This window comes from Puma concolor, chromosome B4 (genome assembly GCF_028749965.1).
Source record: "Puma concolor isolate L17-30 chromosome B4, mPumCon1.1.hap2, whole genome shotgun sequence".
NCBI lineage: Eukaryota > Metazoa > Chordata > Mammalia > Carnivora > Felidae > Puma > Puma concolor.
In genome coordinates this window covers 3,571,631-3,593,632 of record NC_141673.1, presented here as the reverse complement: position 1 = coordinate 3,593,632, position 22,002 = coordinate 3,571,631, and the positions used below count along the sequence as shown (strand labels likewise).

Below are 22,002 nucleotides of genomic sequence, written 5' to 3'. Positions count from 1 at the left end.
AATAGAAAAGAGGTGTTTGGGGATGCCAGGACCAGCCAAAGGGGATGCGGAGGGCAGGCTGGGCTCTTTCCAAGCTGCTAGACTCCCCACCTCCCTTGAATACCTAGCTTCCGTGCTCTCAGCTCTTGCCTGGGGCCCAGTGCTGGGCTGGGTGAAGCTGGGGACATCACATGACTGTGACCCCACCCTGCCTTTTAGGCTCACAGTCTCCTGGGGAGCTGCACTCAGGATCAGAAGTGAGGAGGGACCACAGTGAAATGGGGGTGATTGGTGTGGATGGTCCAGATGCCAGACGGCCTGGAAGGCTTCTTGGTGTAGGTCCTGGGCCCAGGATGGCTGCCTTCTGGACAGTTCTCCACCCAACCTGCCCCACATAAATAGCTCATTATCATGCCTGACAATGGTGCTCTCCCTTTTGGAGTTCCCTCCTTCGCAGGGCAGACCCTAGGCTTCATCCCTGGCGCCTCCTTCCCACATCCCGCTACATCCACCAGTGCCAGATACCTAGGGTAACGGCCTCATGACACTGTGTCCTGAGGGGACCCCCTCATGCCACTGTCCCGCCCACGAGGTGGGTATTACATGTACCTGAACGCCAGTCCAAGGCTCAAGCGAGGTCAGTCTCAAGCTGCCGCGGACTGCCCTGTTCACCGTCAGTGCTTCGCGTCGCTCAGATCAGGGATCTTGCCCCAACTTGTGCATTCCTCCATGCAGACTCGATCACGGGACCCTGCGCGCTCCTCCAATCTGCCCCCGCAGGACCCCCCCAGCGGCTGTGAAGCCCAGGGGAAGCTTGGGCCGCACACCTCTGGCCAGGCTCAGACCCTCATCACAGCTCTCCGCCACCACTCAGCTTCTCCTGGCCCGGGGGGCACATACCAGCGTCACCCGGTGCGCTCCTCGGGGCAGGGGCAGGGGCAGGGGCAGGGGCCGGGTCTTGCTACGGTATTATAACCGGTGCGAACTGCTTTACGAAGCAGACAGGTGCACCTATTTTGTGCGGTCTTCACAGTCAACATCCTGCTGTAGGAAATGAAGTCTCTCCATTTACAGATGAAGAGTTGGGATCGGAACCACGTCCCTTGTCACGCGTAGCCACCCCGGGCCAAACCGGCGGGCACGCGGTACCCGCAGCAAGGAAGCCCCGCCCCGCTCTGCGCGCCCACCGCGGGCTCACGGCGGAACGCCGGCGGGCACCGCCCACCCGCGCGCGGAGGCAGTGCGCACGCGCGCCGCCCTCCCCCGGCCGCGGCCCCCAGGATGCACCGGGCGCGGCGACGCTGCGCAGCCCGTTCAAACCGGCCAATCGGCAGCCCGCGCTGCGCTCGCCGCGCCGCGTTTAAATCCCGGGCGGAGGTGCGGTCGCCAGGCGTCGCCGCCGCTCGGGTGAGGGGCGGGGTGGCTCGGGCTGCGGGGTCCCTTCGCGCGTTCGGTCGGGGCTGCCGGGGTCTCCCCCCCTCCCCCACCGGTCCGGCCCCCGGCCGCGGTGTGCCGGCTCGATCGGGCCCCCCGGAGCTCCCGACCTGGGGGCGCTCAGCCGCTGGAAGGGGGCGGAGGGGTCGGGGGTGGGGGTGGGGGAGTCCTGGGCCTTGACACCGGCTCACCTGCTGGCCCCGCCCTTCCCGCAGTGACTTCTTGACAGCCCTCGCCGTGAAAGGAGGACACGCTTGGCGACCGACGCGCCTTCAGCCAGCCAGTCTCGAGAGGCCGGGATGGAGGTTCCCAAGAAGGATGGTATGTCCTTGTGGCCGCAGCGCCGCCGTGCAGGGAGCTCAGTGAGGATGCAGGTGGCGTTCATGCTTCTGTGAGAACGTAGTCCTTGGTTTATTCAGTGCTCACCCTGTGCTCTGTGCCCGTGCGGCTCACGATCCCTGTCTTCAGGGGGTTTGCATCCTTCCGGCTTCCTTCCTTCCGTTTTCTGCATCCCGCACCGCACCCCGCCCCCCCCTCCCCAACACGGCTTTAGATTCTCATCGTGGTAGCAGGATCCTTTCCAGTTTTACTCGCTGTGTACACCCAGTGCGGAGAACACTGCCTGGCACTTCGCAGGAACTCACACACTTGTGGGAGGGAGTTCGGTGCGTTCTTTCCGCGTCTGCCGCCGGTTTCTGTTTGCCAAAGTGTGTTCAGAATCTCGGCGGCTTTTCCTCTCGCTCTGTCCCTGTCTGGTTTGAGCACCCCGGCGAGAATCCAGCCTCGCAGAATGAGGGAAGGGCCGCACCCGCCTTTTCTCTTAAAGCCTGTCGACATCCCCTATCCTTTGTTCCTCACGCACCCCTGTGCGGCAGGCAGACGGGGTACCCGGATAACTTCCGCTTTGCTGAAACCGTGCTAGAGACTTTGCCCATCTCCTCACTTGTTCATTGTCTAGAAAGGGATTTGCCGCTGCACCCGCTTCTCCTCCCTTTCAGATACCAGTCCCTTCCTTGTGCATGTAGAATCCTCATTGCCGCTTCTGAGGACACCCCTCGTGTCACCCTCCCTCCGTGGCCTCACCTTGTGCCTGTCCGTTCATTCGCTCCTGCTTGTCATTGACACACAGATACGTTCTGTTCTGTCTCCATATCCTCCACTCTGGGAGCCCGCCTTCCAGAGCTTTCTCTATTTGTTCTGCGATTTTCCCGCGTTCCTCGACCAACCCCTCGGTCCTCACCACTCTGTTCAAGCTGCTTTCATCAATTACAACATACATGTTGCCAAACCTGTTATCACTTTTCTGTTCTTGTTAATCAACCTCTCAATGACATCTGACCTCTCCTTCTGGAAACTTCCCTCTCACCTGGCTTCCAAGGCAGCCTTGGTTTTCCTTCCACCTCTCTGGTTGGTTTATCCATCCCTTTGCAGCCTCCTCTTCCTCCACTGTCTTTTGAAGCTAATCTGACCCAGGACGAGGTCTCTGGGGTCTCTTTGTATCCATACCCCAGGGCTCTCGGACATTCCCATGGCTTTAAACCCCATCTGCAGGGCGTGTGGCTGGCTCAGTCTGTTAAGTGTCCAACTCTTGATCTCGGTTCAGGTCCTGATCTCACCGTCTCGTGGGTTGAAGCCCCGTGTTGGGCTCTGTCTGCCCCTCCCCTGCTTGGGCTGTCTCTGTCTCTCTCAAAATAAATAATAAGTAAACTTAGAAAAGCCATCTCCTTTCTAGTGGTGCCGCATTTTGTCTTGAGCGCAGCCTCTCCTCCGAGCTCTGGGCTGTATATCCACCCACCTGTTTGGCATCTTCCCCTGTCCTGCACTTCATACTCAGTGTGCCCCCCATCTCCCCGCGCTTGGGCTGCTCTCTGTCCTCTCATGGAAGGGAACGGCTCCTCCATATACTTAGCTAAGTTGTGAAGGGGCCGTGTTCATTCAATCATCATTTACTGCGATTTCCACCTTCCGAATAGATTTTGGATCCATCTCCCTCTTTCCAACCCCACCCGGAGGCCGCCACCGTGTGCCTCTCAGCCACTTCCACCCACTCGGACATTTTGGACTTTGGCCAATGCGTGATTTCAGGAGATACGGCCTGCTTTTCTCATCCACTCTACACAGCAGCCAGGGTAACCTTTTGAAAACACAAGGTAGATCATAACTCTTCCGCTTAAAACCTCCAGTAGCTTCCTGTCGCACTTTGGATAAAAGCTCCTTGCCTGGGCTTGCAAACCCTCCAGGATCTGACCCTGCCCGTTGCCACCTCCTGCAGCCTCCCCCTCAGCCACCCAGCCGCCCCTCCAAAGGCCATCGATGTCTTTGGTCCGTTCGATCTTCCGGAGCTAATCTGTGCAAGAGGAAACCAGTATGTGTATATGTTGTCGGCTGACTGCCCTCCTTTTCTTCTTAAAAAATTTTTTTTTAATATTTATTTACTTTTGAGAGAGAGAGAGAAACAGAACACGAATGGAGGAGGGGCAGAGAGAGAGGGAGACACAATTTGAAGCAGGCTGCAGGCTCTGAGCTGTCAGCCCAGAGCCCGACGCAGGGCTCGAACCCATGAGCCGTGAGATCATGACCGGAGCCGAGGTCTGACACTCCACCGACTGAGCCACCCAGGCTCCCCTGAGTGTCCTCTTTTTCTAGCGGATGGGGCCCTGTGCTGCGTCCTGGTTTGGGCACCTCATTTATCTTGATGCTTTTTGTAAGTCAACACAGGGTTCTCGTTCTCTTTTGTGTCTCTGTGGTGGCCATTTTCGGGGGGGGTAGGTTGGGTGCTATAATTTCTCCCATCTGCTGTGGGTAACGTTAATCAGTTTGTGTCCGGTGTCTTGCTTTTTCAAAGGCTGCTGCGGCGAATTGCGCCGTGACTGCCCGTGACATGTACTCCCACAAGTCCGCTTGCTGGGCCGGGGGACACCTGCGCTTTGTAGGTGCTGCCGGGTGACTCAGGAGGGCCGGCCAAGTGACACCTTCCCCAGCAGTCTGGGAATTGGTCTCTCCCCCGCAGCCTTGCCCACATGGCACCAGACTTTTTGATCTTTGACAATCTGATAGGGGAGAAGTGGAATCTCAGGGTTATTTTTGTTTTATGTCATTTCATCAGTTATTTTCTCTGCTCTTATCCTTCGTCAGTTCTTCTGTTACTGTTTGTTTTCTTAGCAGTCTGTAGGCACCGCTCCTAGATGAGCCCTTTGTGATGTGAGCTGCAAATACTTTTTCCCTGCTTATTGTTTCTTTGTCTTTGCTCATGGTGATCTCTGCCATGCAGAGTTTTAAAATTGTTATTTATACATTGTACTATCAGTCTTTTATTTTATGGCTTCCACTTTGGTGTCATAGTTAGACCTCCTCACTCCAGGTTATAACATAATTTCCCCGTGGGTTCTTCTTATTCCTTTCATATGTATTTTCCTCTAAGGGAAAATACCGTTTATCGAATACTCTGTCTTCCCGTTTTATTTCGCAGGCTACTTTTATCATATACTGAGTTTTCTTTATGTGAATCTTATGTGTTTCCTGCTAGGTTTGTGTATCTGCATTTTGTGGGGTTTGCCGCTAACGTAGGTCTTTGTGATGAGGACTTGTCTTCCATCGTGTCTTCTAACCGTTCTTGGTAGGCGTGAACACCGTAGATTGCTGTGTGATGATTTTGTCCTCAGCCACCTGGTTGCATCCTTTCACTACTCATGACAGTATTCATGCGATTTTTGGTGTCTACAATCTTAGCACCTGTGCACCATGGTATTTTTGCCTCCAGGTTCTTTCCCTTGTCTGTGTTAGTTAGTGTATCCAGATCTGTGTCAGGAATTGTGACAGCCGACATCGTCTCCAAGTGCCCAGCTTTCACGGAGTTTCCTCTTTGGACTTCCATTATCCCTCATGCTGACTTGCAGGTTAATTTGCATAGAGATGGTGGTTTCTGGTGCTGTTTATTAGTATTTCCACTTTTTTCTTTTTTCCCCCTTTCTATTTTTTTTTCCTTCCTCCTGGGGACATGATAGAATTGTACCTGCCCACCTGCTTGAGGCAGGATTCAGCTCGGGGGACGGGAAAGGCGGCCAGTGAAATGGGAGTGTGGTTTGTGTATGTGTTACTTCCGGGCACGGGATTTGCTCTTTCCCTTCTCTTCCGCACCAACACCAGGCTCCCCAGGCTCCTGGGTTGTGCAGAGAGGAGGGCGGAGAGCAGGGCCCAAGCCCACCCTCAGCAGAATTAGAGGCTGAGTGAGAGACTCGGGGGTTGTCATATTGGCGCGGGTTAACCTGTCCTGACTGACCACACATGTACGCTCCTGACTTCAGAAGGGGCGCTTCTGACGGGATCCCATTAAACCCCAGTTTGGCTTTGGGCTCTAGGTGGATGCTTCCTCGTATGGTAACACGTATCTGTCGGGTACCCATTACTTTTTAGGAAGGGCTTTTTTTTTTTAAATTTTTTTTCAACATTTATTTATTTTTGCGACAGAGAGAGACAGAGCATGAACAGGGGAGGGGCAGAGAGAGAGGGAGACACAGAATCGGAAACAGGCTCCAGGCTCTGAGCCATCAGCCCAGAGCCTGACGCGGGGCTCGAACTCCCGGACCGCGAGATCGTGACCTGGCTGAAGTCGGACGCTTAACCGACTGCGCCACCCAGGCGCCCCTAGGAAGGGCTTTTAAAGTCAACAAAGTTCGTTGCAGTTTTTCAAGTGTCTTGTCAGCATAGATGGCTGTGACCTACGGCTTTCCTTTCAGATCCAGTAATAGAACAATTGTGTTACTGGGTTGTGTAAAGTTAAGCCATCCTGAAGTCCTGAAACGAACTTCACTTAGTCACGATCTATTACTCTTCTTTTATTAAAAAAAAATTTTTTTTTAATGTTTTTATTTATTTTCGAGGGAGAGAGAGAGAATGAGACTGAGCACGAGCAGGGGAGGGGCAGAGAGAGAGGGAGACACAGAATCCAAAGCAGGCTCCAGGCTCCGAGCTGTCGGTACAGAGCCCGACGTGGGGCTCGAACTCACGGACCGCGAGATCGTGACCTGAGCCGAAGTCGGCCGCTTAACTGACGGAGCCACCCAGGCACCCCTGTTCTTCTTCTTTTAATGTGTTGGTGGATTCTGTTACCTAATATTCCTATTTAGGATTTTTATGTTAGGAACCCGGTCTGTAGCTTTCCTTCTGAGCTAACTTTAGAGGTTTTTGGTATGGTCATGCTTGCTTCATAGTGAGTTGAAAGTTCCTTTTTTCTATCCTGTGGAGCAATATAAATAGTTCTGGAATGATCCATTCTTGAAAGACATGACAGAATTTCCTGTGAAACTATTGTGGACTTGGGCTCTTTTGAGGAGAAGAGCCCTTGAATAAGTCCGTGCAGTTATTTCGTGGTCATTGAACTGTTAAGGTCTTTTCCTTTTCTTCTGGAGTCTGTTTTAGAAATAAATCAATTTAAGTAATTTAAATACAAAAAATAAACTCCGTTTTCTAGAAAATTATCCATTTCAGCCAGGCTCTTAGGTTTATGTGCCTGGAATTGAGCAGACTAGCTTATGAATCTTTTCAGTTCCTCTCTCTCTGCTTATTTCCTTTTACTTCTTTTGTGCATTTGTGCTTTCTACCCTTCCCTTGATTGGGTAATTAAGAAAAATTGGTGTGACTAACGAGGGTCTAATTAGGATATTAGTATATGTTAAATCTTTATGGTTCTAATAAGTGTGCTGCATCATTTATGAGGGTCAAATAGATGTGATTTGTGAAAGCACTGTATCAACTTTACGTGGCGGACATACCCGTTCAGCACATTTCGATAATTATTTGCCAAGTGTCGACGCCCCTTGCTGGACACGAGGGAGTTTGGGAGAGTGGTGGACATTTGCTGTCTTGGGGGAGCTTACAGTCTAGTTGGGGCCCCGGAAGAGTGAAGGGACATCTGCAGCAGGGCTAGTGTGGTGACAGAGGTCAGGTCAAGGTGATGCAGGGGTGGGGGGAGAAGTTGCCTGGGAGCTGGAGGTTTGGTGGAGGGAGCAGGCTTATTAGACCGGGCCTATGGAGGTACTATGGGGGATACAGAGTGCAGTTTCTTCTGGGGCGAGTTGGGCTCTGGAAGCGAAGGGAGTCAGCAAATACGAATGGAGTGGCGACTGCACATGCGAATGATAGGGAATTTGATTCTGAAAGAGCAGTAGGCATTCTATGGCTTGTAAGCCAGGAATTGAATTCTAGGGAACCTGAAGCAGGTGGTTTTTTGAAAATGCTCTAACCTGAAAATGACTTACCTAGTCTAGAAAAAACTAGTTCAATGACTTGGTGGATGCATTTTAGATTATACCTTAAAGATAAGGACTTAGACTTTTGGGGCAGCTCAGCAAACACACAACGGCTGATGCTATTTTAAAAAGAAAACAAAAAAACCAAGATAACCTTGAGCCCTCTGTGATGAGGTGACTGTTAAAATCATGATAAGGTACACTTTGGGGAGTGAAATGTTGTCATTGTTTTTATAGCTGTAGAGACTGGTAATGTTTTCTCTCTGTCAACCCCAGCCCTCAAATAACACGGGACTTTCCCCCCACAGACATTCTTCTCCTGGCCGATGAAAAGTTTGACTTCGATCTTTCACTGTCTTCCTCAAGGTAAACAGATGAGTTTTCTTCCCTTGCCTTGGGCTTAACCGCATTCGGTAAGGTCTTTCATTTAACTGCCAGTGTCCTTAATGATCCTTTTATCTTAAAACAGTGCAAACGAAGATGATGAAGTCTTCTTTGGACCCGTGGGGCATAAAGAAAGATGTGTCGCTGCCAGCTTAGAGTTAAATCCCCACGTTCCCGAAGAACCGCTTCTGCCAGGCTCGGAAGGTCACTTCACCTGGAGCCCTCTCGCTGGGGAGAAGTTTGTGGAAGTGTACACGGAGGCTCACTTGCTGGCCTTCCAGATCGAAAGCAAAAGCAAAAACAAGGCAGCCCAAGCGGCCAGGCCCGAAGACCTTTGGAGCCAGAGCGTGGAGAGATTTATCCAGGAATCGAAATTAAAGATAAACCTGTTTGAGAAAGAAATGGAAACGAGGAAGAGCCCCAGGTCGCTGAAGAGGGAGACATATTACCTGTCGGACAGCCCCTTGAGGGCACCGCTGAGCCAGACCCCCTTGGGGGCAGCTTCTGCCCAGGCCGGCCAAGCCCAGACGCAGGGACCGCTGCACTCGCCTCGCTCTTCCTTGCCGGTGGAACCCGGTGCTGCTCCCCCTCCAAACCAGGCAGGGCCTCAGAAAAAGGTCATCAGCCAGTTGGTACGGCCCCGAGCTTCGTCTGTGAGAGGGAAAACCATTCATGCGGCCGCGGAGCAGGTAGACACGTTCACGTGCCAGGACATGCGTGTGCGGGACTAGGTGCTCCCTCGCGTTTTAGCCCTCGCGGTTTATGGCCCTAACGGAAACCGTCGTGGGGAGAAGCTTGGAAACGTAGCCGGGCTGAGGGCTGGGAAGCGTAGGAACCGCAAGTCCACGGGGGGCAGGAGCGGCACGGGGAGCCGGGTTTGGGGTGCACGTGGACGCAGGCGCGGCTGCCTTCCTCCTGGGATGACTTAAAAACATCCCTTCCTAGATGCTACAGCTTCGGATTTCCTGCTCATTAGGGGTTTCATCTGCATTAACAAGCAGCTTCCAACAGTTCCCCTCCCTGAACCGGATTTTGTTGAGACTGCTCTCCTCCCAGGAATAAAACGGATGAGCCGTCCTGGGCAGTGGCAGCGGCCGGGCAGGTCTTTGGGGTTCGGTCAGCCCCTGCGGTTTGTAGGGCGGAGCGCTAGGGCAGGAGAAAGGGAGGGTCACGCCACGGCTGCTTCCAGGCCTCGCTGACCCGGCCTCACCCAGGGGAGGAAGTTATGCTTCGAGGAGAGGCAGCAGGTTGGAGCCCGCCGAGCACCGCTTCTCAGCTCTGCTCCTAACTGGGGCCCCGGGCCTCAGCTCTCTGAGCTGGTTACGGAGTTGCTGTGTGGGGTCATGAGCAAGTCTGGGTCCGTGCAAAACAGCTAGCGAGGGCCGGGGAGCGCCTTCCCTCTCCAAGCACATCTCCCGAACCGCGCGACTCCCTGCGCTCAGGACCCAGAACTGATCCGAGCTGAAGGCGCTTGTGCCGCACTGGAGCCTGGACGGAGGAGGCGTGCTGGCCATCGCTTCCCCTAAGGAGCTGGGCCGTCGTTCCTTTAATCACACGAACTCCTCCTGCTGGAGCCCGTTTGGATGTCAGTTTCCAAAGTGAGGTCTCCAGAACAAGAGGGATACGGGTCTTCTATGTAATACGTGGACCCGCGCACGGATTTCTGTGTGTAACACGTGGGCTGGACTCAGGCAATAAAGAAATGCCATATTAGTACATAGTAGAACATGGATGACCCTTGAAGACCTGCCTAGTGAAAGCAGCCGGACGCCAAAGGTCACCTGCTGTACGACCCTGTTGGCATGAGGGACCACGATGGGCGAATTGTATTGAGGGGGGTAGGTCAGCCAGTGTGCAGGCGGGGAGGTTGAGGGAGTAGGGGGGCGGGGGCACCTGCTAATGGCTAGCAGTTTCCTTCAGGGACAGCAAGTATGGTCTAAGATTATACTGACGCTGGCCTTACAGCACTGTGAACGTGCAGAAACCACTGACAACGCACACTTTCAGATGGCAAACTTACGTCCATGAGGTAGATCTCAAGTTTTAAAATGCTGTGAAGGAAAAAGAAAGTGATTGTTTCGTTGCTCTGACCTTATGAGCTGCTGCCGCTTCTCATTAGCGCTCCTTGTCACAAGGGGTTATTTTTATCCGCAGGGGTCAGTGCCAGGAATGCCCTTGCGTCTAAATATGTCAGAAATGTATTCTTTGTTTGACTCTGCTCTCCAAAGAAAAATGGCTCTCAGTGCTCCTCCGAGAAAATTCCTTGCCACTGAGCTGCCTCTTGGGGAGAGGAAATGACCTTTTAATGAGTGATTCCTTTCCATACAGCATTTAAGAGTTTTTGTCACTAGAGTCACTTTCCTCATTATCATCTTTAAATAAGAATCCCGATTGAGGAATAGCTTTAGGGGATCTCTCTCCTGCAACGATCTTAGTATTATTTTGCTGTTTTTAATGAGGAAGCAAACGCCATCGTCATTTCTGTCCGTGGTAATTTGGCAGAGGAAGCCAGTTGCCGTGTCCGCTTCCATCCCTTCCATCCAGCGGGTGAACTGAGCACGTACAGCGCTGGGAAGATAGACGGTGCTGCTGGTGCTCGAAATTGACGCCTTGGTGCATCTGCGCGTTGTCCGCGGCCAGACTGCTCTCAATTCAAATTGCAATTTTTCAGCCTATGAAAAGGACACCAGCTAGCCCTTCCGGCGTGAGAAACCTAAATGAGAAGGAATCCCGCGGGGCCGTGCCCCCTGACAAATCCAGTGCTGCCCGGGAGGGCGCCAGCTTGCCGGCCGGGGGCAGCCACTTGGTCCAAGGCAAGCGATCGCTCCCTGTCCTGAGCAAGGTGGGTCTGCCAGAGCTGTGGGTGGGTGTGGCCTGTGAGCAAGGAGAATAAAGGGGCGGCTTTGGGTATCATGTGGTGTGTCTTTGACTGAAGTCAAGTTTAGGAAGGTTGAAACTGGGACCCGTGAGAGGCAGCTTGCTGCAATGCAGAGAACACGGCCTGGCGTGCGCGGGGGGCTCCGGGGACTGAGAAAAGTCCGCCTCTCCGAGCCTGTGTGTGTCTGCGCCGCTCCGGCTGCCCTCAGATGACATGGGACGTCCTTGCTTGGAAACCGCAGCTCACAGGCCTGGAGACGAGCGCCCGCAGCTTTGTGGTTAAACGGTGCTGCGTGTGAGAACCGCTGATGTACTCGCCAGAAGCTGGGCCCCAGCTACAGACTCGGGGGGCAGGGTCAGAGCCCCAACATCTGCATTTCAGGAGTCCCCCACGTTTGTCACTCATGCAGGGCTTTGAAGACCGCGCTTGAGAAGTACTGCTTGGCCTTTTCTTTACACTTAAGATGATGATTACTCAATTATTAAAAATTATTTTAGGGGGGTGCCTGGGTGGCTCAGGTCATGATCTCATGGTTCATGAGTCGGAGCCCTGTTGTCAGCGAGGAGCCCGCTTCAGATCTTCTGTCTCCCTCTCACTCTGCTCCTCCCCTGCTCACTTTCTCTCTCTCTCTCTCTCTCAAAAATAAACATTTAAAATATTTTTAAACCCAATTTTGGCATAAAAAAGTAATGGGTAGATAACAAAATCTTCGATGACTCTGTTTTTTAATGTTTTGTTTCAGTTGGGGCCGAAGAGGACCCTGTTAAAACCAAGTGGGTGTGCTGGCGGTCTTTCAAGGAAGTCGTCTTCCTCAGGGTCTGTTTCTGGTGGGATTTCCAGTGTGTGTGCTTCTCCGGCCACTTGCAGAGGTAAGCCAGCCAGCGTCTCCTGCCCAGACCCGCCCGCGTCTCGAGAGGCAAGGCCTTGAATGCTATCTGACCCACTGAGACTGTTTTCACAGAACCACGTAGACTCAGCAGAAGGTTCTGGAGGGTTTGCTGCGGTCTGGGGCAGGAGACATTGTGTCGGGCCCCCTGCCCTCCAGGGTTTCTCCTCTGAGAAGGGGCACGCTCAGGCCAGGGGTTTTAGGGCAGGTTGGTTCCAGCCGTCCCAAAGCTGGTGGACGCTCCACGTGCCCGCGACACACGAGGACGCTGAGACCAGCCCAGTGACATGTAATCACACACAGGTTTTAAAAATAGGACTGTTCCAGATAACGTAGGGCACGTGGCCCTTGTAACTGCCTGTGCTTCTTTAAACCCCGACCCAAACCCGCCTCTGCCCGGTGGTAACCTTCGCAAGCCAAGGGCGCCATCTGGTGGTAAAGGGGAGGAGCCCTCGTGACCTGTGGGGGGAAGCCTTGGATTCCCTTCAGGACTCCGCCCTCTTCCACGCGTATTTGCGGTGCAGACCTGTGCGCGTTTTGTCAAACCACAAAGCGTGAGCTCTGGAGTTAGGCCGACGTGATTTGGAGCCCCCGCTGCCAGGTGGCGGCCAAGAGAACTCCAGTTGTTCCCAGAACCGGACACACCGCAGGACAGAGCCTCCCCGGACGCGCTCTTCCGGGCATCAGAAGGAGCGCGTGGCCCGCGTTCGGGGAAAGGAAGTTCTGTCTCGTCGGAGGTTGTGAGGCCTGAGTGGCCGCGGCGGTGCAGGGCGTCAGCACTGTTTTCACTCGGGGGCCCTCCGTTCCTAGCCGCTAAAGGTTGAGACGGACGTGGAACGGGCCTGAGTGTGGGTCTTTCTGCGTGGTACACACTGGGGAGGCTGGGTCAGACAGGACGGTTGTGGGGGCGGGGGGAGCACCGTAAAGCCATTACGCACTGAACAAAAGAGCTATGGCGTCAGCCGTTCTCTCCGAGGCCTTCTTTGGGATCTCGCCAGCCTGCCTTCTGCACGGGGCATATTGGCACCTGAGGACCTCGGTCGCCGTCCTTCTGTTTTAAATGGCGCTCGTGATGGCCATGACCCAGCCTCCTTGGGACTCGAGGGAGCCCACCAGTGATGAATGCGCCTCCTCTCGCCCTTCCCTCCCTTCCTCCCTGCCCAGAGGCGCGGCTGGACCGCCCGCTTGTGTCTGCTCAGCCAGCGTAGATGTCTGCTGTTGACACAGTCGGTGGAGGGGGAGAGTTCGAATTTACGTACGCTTACGTGCGTCCTGGTAATCGCGTCTAGAGTTAGTACCTTACAACGCACTCGGCTGAGCCATGAGCGACCCAGCTTGTCCTGTTTGAGGATGTTACCTGACGGGTGTACGGAATATTGCTCACAGGTCCTGTGTTTCTCTTACATGGAGATCGTGAGGATAGAAATACATTTCCTTCACTTGAAAACATTTTCAGGTAGATACGGTGAAGACAGCGTACCTTGTATGTGTTTGTCAAGTAACTTCATAATTTAAAAGTGACCCAGGCCTCAGCCATAACCAGACGTCGTGTCTCCTCTTCCAGCTAAATCAAGCGAACCTGCAAGTTTTCCTGCGAACAGTTCCCCGCCTGTGTCCTGCACCAGCCAGTCAGGCAGAGTGGGACCTGCTGTGTCCCGGCAGTCCCTGCAGGGAGGCCCTGGGGGTGCGTCCTGCAGAAGGAGTAAATGGACCTCGGCTGCAGAGGTGACAAGGGAGCCAGCCAAGGCGCTCACCCCCGCGGCTGTCGCCCAAGCCCGGACTCTGGAACAGGGAGGCCCAGGGCTGAGCTCTCATTCCAGCTGGTCGCCGCCGTCTCCGTTGAATACGGCCGGGAGTGTGAGAGGGCGTGATTCCCGGCTACCCTGCAAGACAAAGGCGATGCCCACCCCAACAAGTCACTTTAAGGTCCCCAAGTTTTCTACTGGTGAGGAATGGAGCATTTTCTGTATGTTTTTCTTAGTTTTTTTTTTTTTTTTTTAAACGTTTATCCATTTTTTTGAGAGAGAGAATGCGCACAAGCAGGGGAGGGGCAGAGAGAGAGGGAGACACGGGGTCCAAAGCAGGTTCCTGGCCTTGAGCGGTCAGCACAGAGCCCCATGCGGGGCTCGAACCCATGAACTGTGAGATCATGACCTGCACCGAAGTCAGACGCTTAACCGACTGAGCCACCCAGGCGTCGCTATTAAAACACCTTGAATATGTTGTCCTAGCATCTTCTAGCTTGCATCATTTTGGACGAGCACTCAGTGGAATCCCCATCCCGCATTCTTTCCTCCGTTACATCACTGCTCCCAGGCTCCTCTTAGGAGCTCCTGTCTATTGTTAATTTCAGCATTTTGATTATTATGAATTTTGAAGTGGCTTTTTTGGAGTTTATCCTTCTTGGGGGTTCCTGAGCTGCTTTGATCTGTGGGTTGATGTTTCTAATTCATTCTGGAAAAAAAACTTGGCTCTTATTTCTTCAGATTCTGTTTGCTTGCTGCCCCTAGTTACAGGGACCCTAATTACACGTGTCTAGACTTCTCAATGTGGCTTGTAGGTCATGGAGGCCCAGGGTTTCCCCCTTTTCTTGTGTTTCAGTTTTGACATCTGTAACGTCCTGTCTTCACGCTTACCTGTCTTTCTCTGCGGCGCGTCTAATCTGTGGTTACGCCCATTCAGTTCATTTTTCTTTTTTGACATTGTAGTTTCCCCGTCTTTGTCCTTATGGTGTTTATTTAAATTCTTGAACATATTTATGACAGTTGATTTACACTGTTTCTTCTAATGCCACCTTCCCGGTCATTTGGGGGTCTGTTTCTAGTGACTGACTTTTTTCCTGATTATGACCACATTTTCCTGCCTCTTCGTGTGTAATCGTTGTTTACAGTATAGGTTTAAAATCTTGGAAGATCTGCATTTTGTTGCTTTGCTTTAAGAAGTAGAACCTTGCTTTGGCAGGCATTTCAATCGCAGGTCGACTTGAGCCTTTTGAGGATTGTGTGTTTTTTTTTTTTTTTTTTTTTTTTTTTATTTTTGGGACAGAGAGAGACAGAGCATGAACGGGGGAGGGGCAGAGAGAGAGGGAGACACAGAATCGGAAGCAGGTTCCAGGCTCTGAGCCATCAGCCCAGAGCCCGACGCGGGGCTCGAACTCCCGGACCGCGAGATCGTGACGTGGCTGAAGTCGGACGCTTAACTGACTGCGCCACCCAGGCGCCCCTTGAGGATTGTTTTAAAGCTTCGATGGGGCAGGTCTCGAGTGGCCTATACTCTCGGGAACAGGTGGCCTTGCTGCTGACTTGTGCTTGCCCGGTCCCTGCCGGACGTGCTGCGTGTTCCCGAGGTCCCTGCTGTGGCCGGTGGGACGTGGGCAGTTTCCAGCCCTGTGCGAACGGTGGCCGTTGTTCCCAGTGGCTGTCCTCACCTTGGCCTTTCGGAGTCTCCCTCCGCACGCGTGTGTTTCCTCTGTGGCCCAGGACCCGGGCTGCCTCCCTGTCTGGCTGTGAGTGGCACCGGCGTGGTATCTGGAGGGTGGCAGGTGGCAGGTGCTCGGTCGAGGCAGATGAATCTAAGAAATCCGCGTAACGTGGGAGGTCGTGCAGAGCTGCCTTAAGGGAGAGGGTTCTTGTAGCTTCACTCAAGTAGAGGTGCTTGTCTCTTGAAGTCTCCAGCACTGCTGGCCGGTACAGGTGGCCTTTAATGCCCTGAAGCCTTTTGAGGACCCAGGCCGTCTCTGTCTCATTTTGCCGTGTGACCGGTGTCTCTTCCTCATCCTCTAATGCAGCTGCTGCAGCCCCACCTTCCGCCCCATCAGCTGCAAGGGTGGGACGGGCGAAGGGGACCACACCCCTACCTTGCGAGAGCGCTTACGGAAGTTGTGTGTGCCCCTCTCTGTCCCCTCGCTCAGGCCTCAGTCATGTGACCGTGCTTCCCTGCCAGGGGTGCTAAGACGTGCTGTCTTCTCGCCCCGCTCAGGTTCCTTCCTGAGAAGAAGAGGGCGGATACTGATCAAACACTAGCAACCTCAGCCAAGTTAGTGAACGAGGGGAAGGGTCATGAGAGGTGGGGACTGAGGCGGCCGGGGGCCAGTGCAGGTGCTAAGGAAGAGGGTTTTAGGCGGGGAGTCCTGGCCTCCAGCAGATCCCTCCCCTGAGTGATGAACAGGCCTTCGTGGGCAAGAATGGAAGCTGGGAGGGCTCCGTGGCAGCCCGGCTGTGAGGTGGACAGGAGACCATGGGGGGAGGGGAGCTGAGCTCGTGGCGGCGTGGGAGGGGACTCGGGAGTGACCCGGAGGCCTCCGCGGGGCGCCCGGGTGCTGCCTCCCACGCCCAGGGGCCCAGGAGAGGGCTGGAGGAACGGCAGCCCCGGGTAGAGCCCACTGGCCCGGTTTGCACCTGTTGAGCGCGAGGTGCCACAGTTCGGGGCTGTGCTGAGGGCCGTGCCGAGCAGGTGGTTGAAGGTGTGGGTTCGGGCCCCGTGGGAGCGGTCACCCTTGGAGATAAGATTGAGGTTTCCATGGCAGGGAGCTCAGCGTGTTGGCTGAAAGCGGTTCTTCGGAGCGTCCACGGCACGGGGCGCACCGAGTGTGCTTGGCGGCGTCGGCTGCCTTTCTTCCCGGGTGCCCGAGGCCAGGGCGTGCCTCTGGCTGCCTTTCCTCCAACCACACGGTCATCTGCCGGTCTCGCCGACTTGGACCGGTCCCAGTGCCCGTCGGCTGCTACCCTCTGCTGCCCGTGCCCCTAATGACGCCTCACGCGCCTCTGAAATCGGTTTCTCTTTTCGTCACAGTGTCAGGGACAGGGCTGTCCATGAACACCGTTCATCATTCACCCTGGGCCAAACTGTTCTCATAAACTCAGTGCCGGATAGGCCATGGGGAGCCCCACGCCGTTAGAACATGCGGCCCTGCGACCGTGGCAGCGGGCTCCCTCCGTGGTCGCGAGCACCCTTGTGGTTGTGACACCAGCTGTCCTGCTAGAGCAGACACGGGGACAGTAGGGACAGGGCCCTGCGGTGGGTTTGTCACTTGATCCACATTTGACTGACGGGACACACTTCCTCTCTTGCTCAGGTGAGCCTGCAGACAGTGCAATGCCAAAGTCCTGTCGGGCACAGAGGCCATATTCCTGCACATCAGTGGGAAGGTGAGGAGTTGTCCACTTCCTTTGATTTTATTTTTTTTAATGTTTATTTTTGAGAGAGGGAGAGAGAGAGAGACAGAGTGCAAGCAGGGGAGGGGCAGAGAGAGAGGGAGACACAGAATCCGAAGCAGGCTCCGGGCTCTGAGCTGTCAGCACAGAGCCCAACCCGGGGCTCGAACCCGCGAACCGTGAGACCATGACCTGAGCCGAAGTCGGACGCTCAACCGACAGAACCCCCCGGCGACCCTCGACCTATTTAAAATAGTGGTTGACTCCACACAGACCGTCTTTATCAGAAACCGCAGAACAAATCAGCAGGAGGATTCACCGGCAGTTACAGCCACACGTATCGCCAGATTGGAAAGCGGGATGTGTGAGAAATGAGCCGCGGGTGCCCGCATTCAGTCCTGTGCACTCACGTGGGGTTCAGGTGACCCGAGCGCTGGAATGAACGAACACGCAGTGACGGCTCCCTGTGTGCGTGTGAGCCTGGGCAGTCCCCGCTGTGGCTCTGGATTTCCTCGTGGAAATACCTACGCTGTCAGAGGTGATGTTTAGATGTTTTGCGGACCTCCCACGAGGTGCGTTCGCATGCTCTGTCCGGAGACAGCAGGGTTTCCCAGGGTGCTGGCGGTGGCCCTGCCTCCCCAGAGCAGACCTCCAGTGGGCTTCGCAGGCCTGAGTCTCGTCTGTTGAAGTCACAGGACTTTTTACTGCATTAGCATATTGGATGAATAGAATCTTCTTTTTGTTCATGCCTGCTGAAGACTCTCATTTTGTCTTTCCAGGGTAGTTGTCCACAGCACTCCCGCTGGACACTCATCTGGGCCGGCCTCACCAGGACATTTAAGCGGTATGACGACCCCTGTGAGTACGAGGCGTGGGTCAGCCTTGCCCACGCCCGCCAGCCGTCGGCTCTCCAGCCTTCCACGGGTGACCCCTAAAACTGTGCCCAGAGCTCTGGCTTCTCCCCTGTGTGTGTCTGCTCCGCGGCTTTCCTCTGAACTCCGGAAAAAATGTGCAGCGAGGTAAGAGGCAGAGGCGACGGCCACAGAAGCCTGTCGGTGGCTCCCTGAAGCGCAGGAGGGCACCTGCTTGCTCCAACATCCTCGTTCCCACCCAGCGTACTGTCCCGACTGGGCTGAAGGGCTGGGCAAGCAGGGACGGCACCTGCCAATCACCCCGTCGCCGTGGGCCGTGGCCTCTCACTGGGGGGAGCCCTTTGAGCAGAAGACTCAGTAAGGTGCACCCACACCCGGGGTCTGGGGTCTGGTGTGGTCTTTGCAACCGGGCCCCCAGGACAGTCCCGTAGTCTTGGCCAGGGGTGACCACACTCAGGCTTCCTGAGAAACAGACTCCGCATTTGCTACCGCGTCCGTTCCACCTGCTTCTCCCGCCTCCCCTGCCCCCGTCCCTGTCACTGCTCCAGCCCCGCCGCCCCCTCCCTCAGCGCGTGGCAGACGGTCCTGTCCTGGCCGTCCTCTCCGTCTGGGATGCGCTGCCCCTCCACGGTTCAAGTCCACGTTCAGGGGCCAACCTCGGGGACCTTTCTGGAAAGTCCCGCCTCCCTGCCCGGTCACTCTATTCCGTTTTCCTGCTTCATTTTCATCGGAGCATTTCTCTCCTCTCTACCTGAACGTGGAGCAAGCGTGTCTCTGTCCACTTCGCGGACTGAAGGGAAGGGTGTAAAACAGGCCCGTGTGGGTAGCAGGCTGGTAAGCTTTTAGAGCCAAAGGACCTCCGAGACCATTCGGGCCTTTTATTTTTATTCACGAGGAAGCTGAAGGTCAGAAAGGGACTCGAGCTGTCGCGGATGGAGCCGGAACCAAAGCCAGCACGCCCTGCCCCGTGTGACCCATCTCCTCCCAGAACAGAATCCTAGCCCGACGAGCCAGCACTTACGGTCCCTCACGGGGTCTGCCCTTTCTCTCCCCGCAGAGCCGCGCCAACCAGGGCGAGCAGGAGCGTGGCTGCCTCCAGGCGCGAGGACTCGTCGTCTGACGGGTCCTGTTCCCCCCCGTCGGCTGTGCCACAGGCACTTAACTTTTCTCCTGAAAAGAGCGACTTGGCTGTTCCAAAAAGCATCACTGCAGAAGGAGTGCCAGCTGCGGCCCGGCCACCCGAAGACACACGCCCTCGTGAGGTACCGTGTTCTCCGGGACCCTGGACTCTGCCCCCAAGCCGCGTGGTCACTCAGCATGGTGGTCCGCCGAGTTGCCTCTCTGGGACTTCATCTGTTGTCCCCGGGCCCCCAGGGCCAGAGAGTGGGAGTCAGGACCTCCAGCCTCTCCCCTCCTCCTGTGTTTGCCCAGAGGACGGGCAGTAGGAAGCAGAGTGACAGTGGGAGAGGCCGGTGGGAGCCCTAGTGTGGGCCATCGGCCAGAGGCAGACGGAGTTGGGGGGCCGTGTGGGGGTGGCCAAGGAGGAGGGAACTCCACCCATCGGTACGTGCACACCACAGCCAGCTGTCCCCGCTAAAGGCCATCCTTCCTTGGGTTTCCTGTTTTCTCAACACGGTGGACAAAAAGGTACCAGAATTGCCTTCAGATCTCGTGTTCTCGTCTAGGCGATTCTTGTGGATCTTAGACTGGAGCAACTTGCCATCGCTCCAAAAGCCGAGGGCCCAGCCCTCGTCAGCCCCCCTCTCGTGGACCTGGGCGGTACTCCAGAAGCAAGCGTGGCTCCGGGCTCTGAAGGCAGACCTCTGATTGACCTGCTGATCAACACTCCGGACATGAACAGAACCACCGCGTCCAAGCCTCTCCACGAGGTGGCACAGGTGAGAAGTAGCAGGTGGTTCCATGTGGGCTTTGGCCTCGGGTGGTCTCAGTTCTGGGTTTGTTCCTCCTCCCAGGGCACGTCGCGGTGACCCTCGAGAGCAGCCCCTGAGGTCTCTAAAGTGACACGTGTCGGGGTACCCTCCAGCGGTGGCATGAGCTTAGAATTCACCAAGTCCTGCTGCGGGATCCTGCCTGGGGGCCCGGGAGCTCTCCGAGGGCAGGGGTCCCATCACTGTCGCTCCAGGGTCCCCCAGGGCCCGATTTGTGAGGAGGGAGCACATGTGTGTCAAGAACTCAGAGTTCTTCCGTGTGGCATCTTCTCCTTCCGGCTTCTTAGACGTGCTGGCTGCACTTTCAGTGTGTCTGAGCCATGGCGGAGGGGGCTCGCGGGCCGGGAGGGGCCACGCGGCCGCGTCATTCACCCCGTCGCCTCTGTCTTGCAGCTGATAGACTTGACTTCTCCTCTGATCCAGCTGAGTCCCGAGGCTGACAAGGAAAATGTCGATTCGCCACTTCTCAAGTTCTGAGGAGAATAAAACCCTTCGCGTTTTACATTTCGTTAAAAGAACTGTCAGTCCTAAGGTGGTTTTCAACCCTTAGAAATAATCTTGGGAGCAATTGTTTCGTGGTTGTTGTTTACAACAACCCCAAGTAAAGGTCCTGGGCCTAGAGGGGATGTTGTGCAATCGGCCCCGAGCTTACCGCTGCCCCACACGCTGGGCTGGAGGTGAAGAATTTTGTTTTGTGTCTTTTGCGTGTAAAAATGGCAAGTGACTATTTTTAAAATTAAGTTTGCATGAAAAGGTAAATAGTCTAGGTTTAAATTAAATTGGAAAATAAATGAAAATGTATTAAAGCAGAATTCGATTTTAAGGTTATCTTGATTTTTAAGCAGGTGTAACTATTTTAATTATTAACCAGTATGCCAGATTGATGTTAGTCACACTGTTTCCACGAGTGGTTTTATTTAGAAGCTCACTTATTTATTTTGAGAAACAGCACGAGCATAGGAGGGGCAGAGAGAGAATCCCAGGCAGGTTCCGAGCTGCCAGCTGCGGGGCCTGATGTGGGGCTCGAACCCACGAACTGTGTGAGGTCACAGGCCGAGCCGAAACCAAGAGTCTCAACCGACTGAGCCACCTGGACACCCTTCCCCGAGTGATTTTCAAAATTGAGTATGAAGAAATACTGGTTTAGATGCAGACCCCAAGCCCCACCGCCCCGGTCGGGGGCAGGATCAGCAGTCTGCACCTGCATGCAGACGCCCTGGGCGCGGGCCGTTCTAGGGAGGTGGCGGCCAGGACGGAGGGGGAGGTGAGAGAGGTAAGGAGCCACCTGTCTGAGGAGTGGACCCCTCGGCTGTGCTAAAGCTGGAGCCCTTGGCCGGAGGGCAGGAGGAAACGGAGCTAAGGGCCACTGGGCAGCGTAGTCCCTGCCTGAAGCCGTTCTAATATTTTCTGACAGCCAGCTAGCCTGCGAGCCACTGGTGTGTATAGAGACCTCACTTCTTGAGGAAATTTCTCAGTCTCAGTTCGGTGGCCTCACAGCACACAGCACTACGTGCACCTGCTTTTTGGGCTCCCACCTGCTGTTTCCTGCACGAGACCGGGGCTGAGCGGGGAGAGCCGGGGAGCGGGGGGCTGCACTTTGAGCTTTCTCTGGTTAACGCCGGGAACGGGAAGGTGACTCCTGTGGTGTCTGCAGAGGGGAAGCAGACGTCCCGAAGAGCATGGCTGCGCCTGTGGGTAGAAGCTTTACGTTCAAAGGCGGGGCTGCTCGGACGTGTGAGCGCCTCGCGCAGTCGTCTGAATAGACCACGGTTAGACTCGGAGCAACTCACCTTGTTGTCTGAATCCCCCCCCCCCACCCCCACCCCCGGCTGGCGGGAGCAGGGATCCTGTGGGAAGCCCAGCGGCCCACTCCTCCTCCGTGGCCCCGCGATTCACAGGGGAAAACCCCAAACCTGGAACTGAATCAGTTCATTCCCATGTTGTTTTCTTAAAAGTTTTATTTATTTATTTTTAAGTAATCTCTACACGAACCCAAGGTCAAGAGTCGCACGCTCCACGGACTGAGCCGGCCCAGTGCCCCACGTGTTCATGGAGATGAGGCAGGCCGTGTGGCCCCGGGGATGTGGTGGGGGGCAAAGCTCAGGCTTCCCTGCCTAGTGGTGGGAGGGAGGTGCATTGAACTCTTAGCTAATACACGGTTACCTAGTGGGGCTCTGGCCATCCCATCCAAACCCAGGGTGTGAGCTGGGCCCTCCGTC

General features: G+C 55.1%; 1 protein-coding gene across 2 annotated transcripts; it reads left to right on the top strand.

Moving 5' to 3' along the window:
* The first annotated feature begins 1,278 nt into the window (after positions 1-1,278).
* On the top strand, positions 1,279-20,595 carry GTSE1 (G2 and S-phase expressed 1). 2 transcript variants are annotated; one of them, XM_086711990.1, is made up of 12 exons: positions 1,279-1,386; positions 1,629-1,734; positions 7,970-8,027; positions 8,131-8,734; positions 10,717-10,887; positions 11,666-11,792; positions 13,374-13,754; positions 16,884-16,956; positions 17,742-17,981; positions 18,892-19,096; positions 19,520-19,732; positions 20,177-20,595. In XM_086711990.1, the coding sequence occupies exons 2-12, from the start codon at positions 1,713-1,715 to the stop codon at positions 20,258-20,260; spliced, it is 2,178 nt and encodes a 725-aa protein (XP_086568116.1). In that variant the 5' UTR covers positions 1,279-1,386; positions 1,629-1,712; the 3' UTR covers positions 20,261-20,595. The 2 variants fall into 2 exon arrangements, with proteins under 2 accessions (XP_086568116.1, XP_086568117.1); XM_086711991.1 differs by lacking the exons at positions 1,279-1,386; positions 13,374-13,754 and having other exon boundaries at positions 1,578-1,734.
* Positions 20,596-22,002: the final 1,407 nt, after the last annotated feature.

Excerpts from the sequence above, each read along its gene's own strand:
- GTSE1 (XM_086711990.1), top strand. The coding sequence starts at position 1,713 with ATGGAGGTTCCCAAGAAGGATG. Across the intron at positions 8,735-10,716 it reads TTCATGCGGCCGCGGAGCAG|CCTATGAAAAGGACACCAGC; the intron begins GTAGACACGTTC and ends GCAATTTTTCAG. Across the intron at positions 10,888-11,665 it reads CGCTCCCTGTCCTGAGCAAG|TTGGGGCCGAAGAGGACCCT; the intron begins GTGGGTCTGCCA and ends GTTTTGTTTCAG.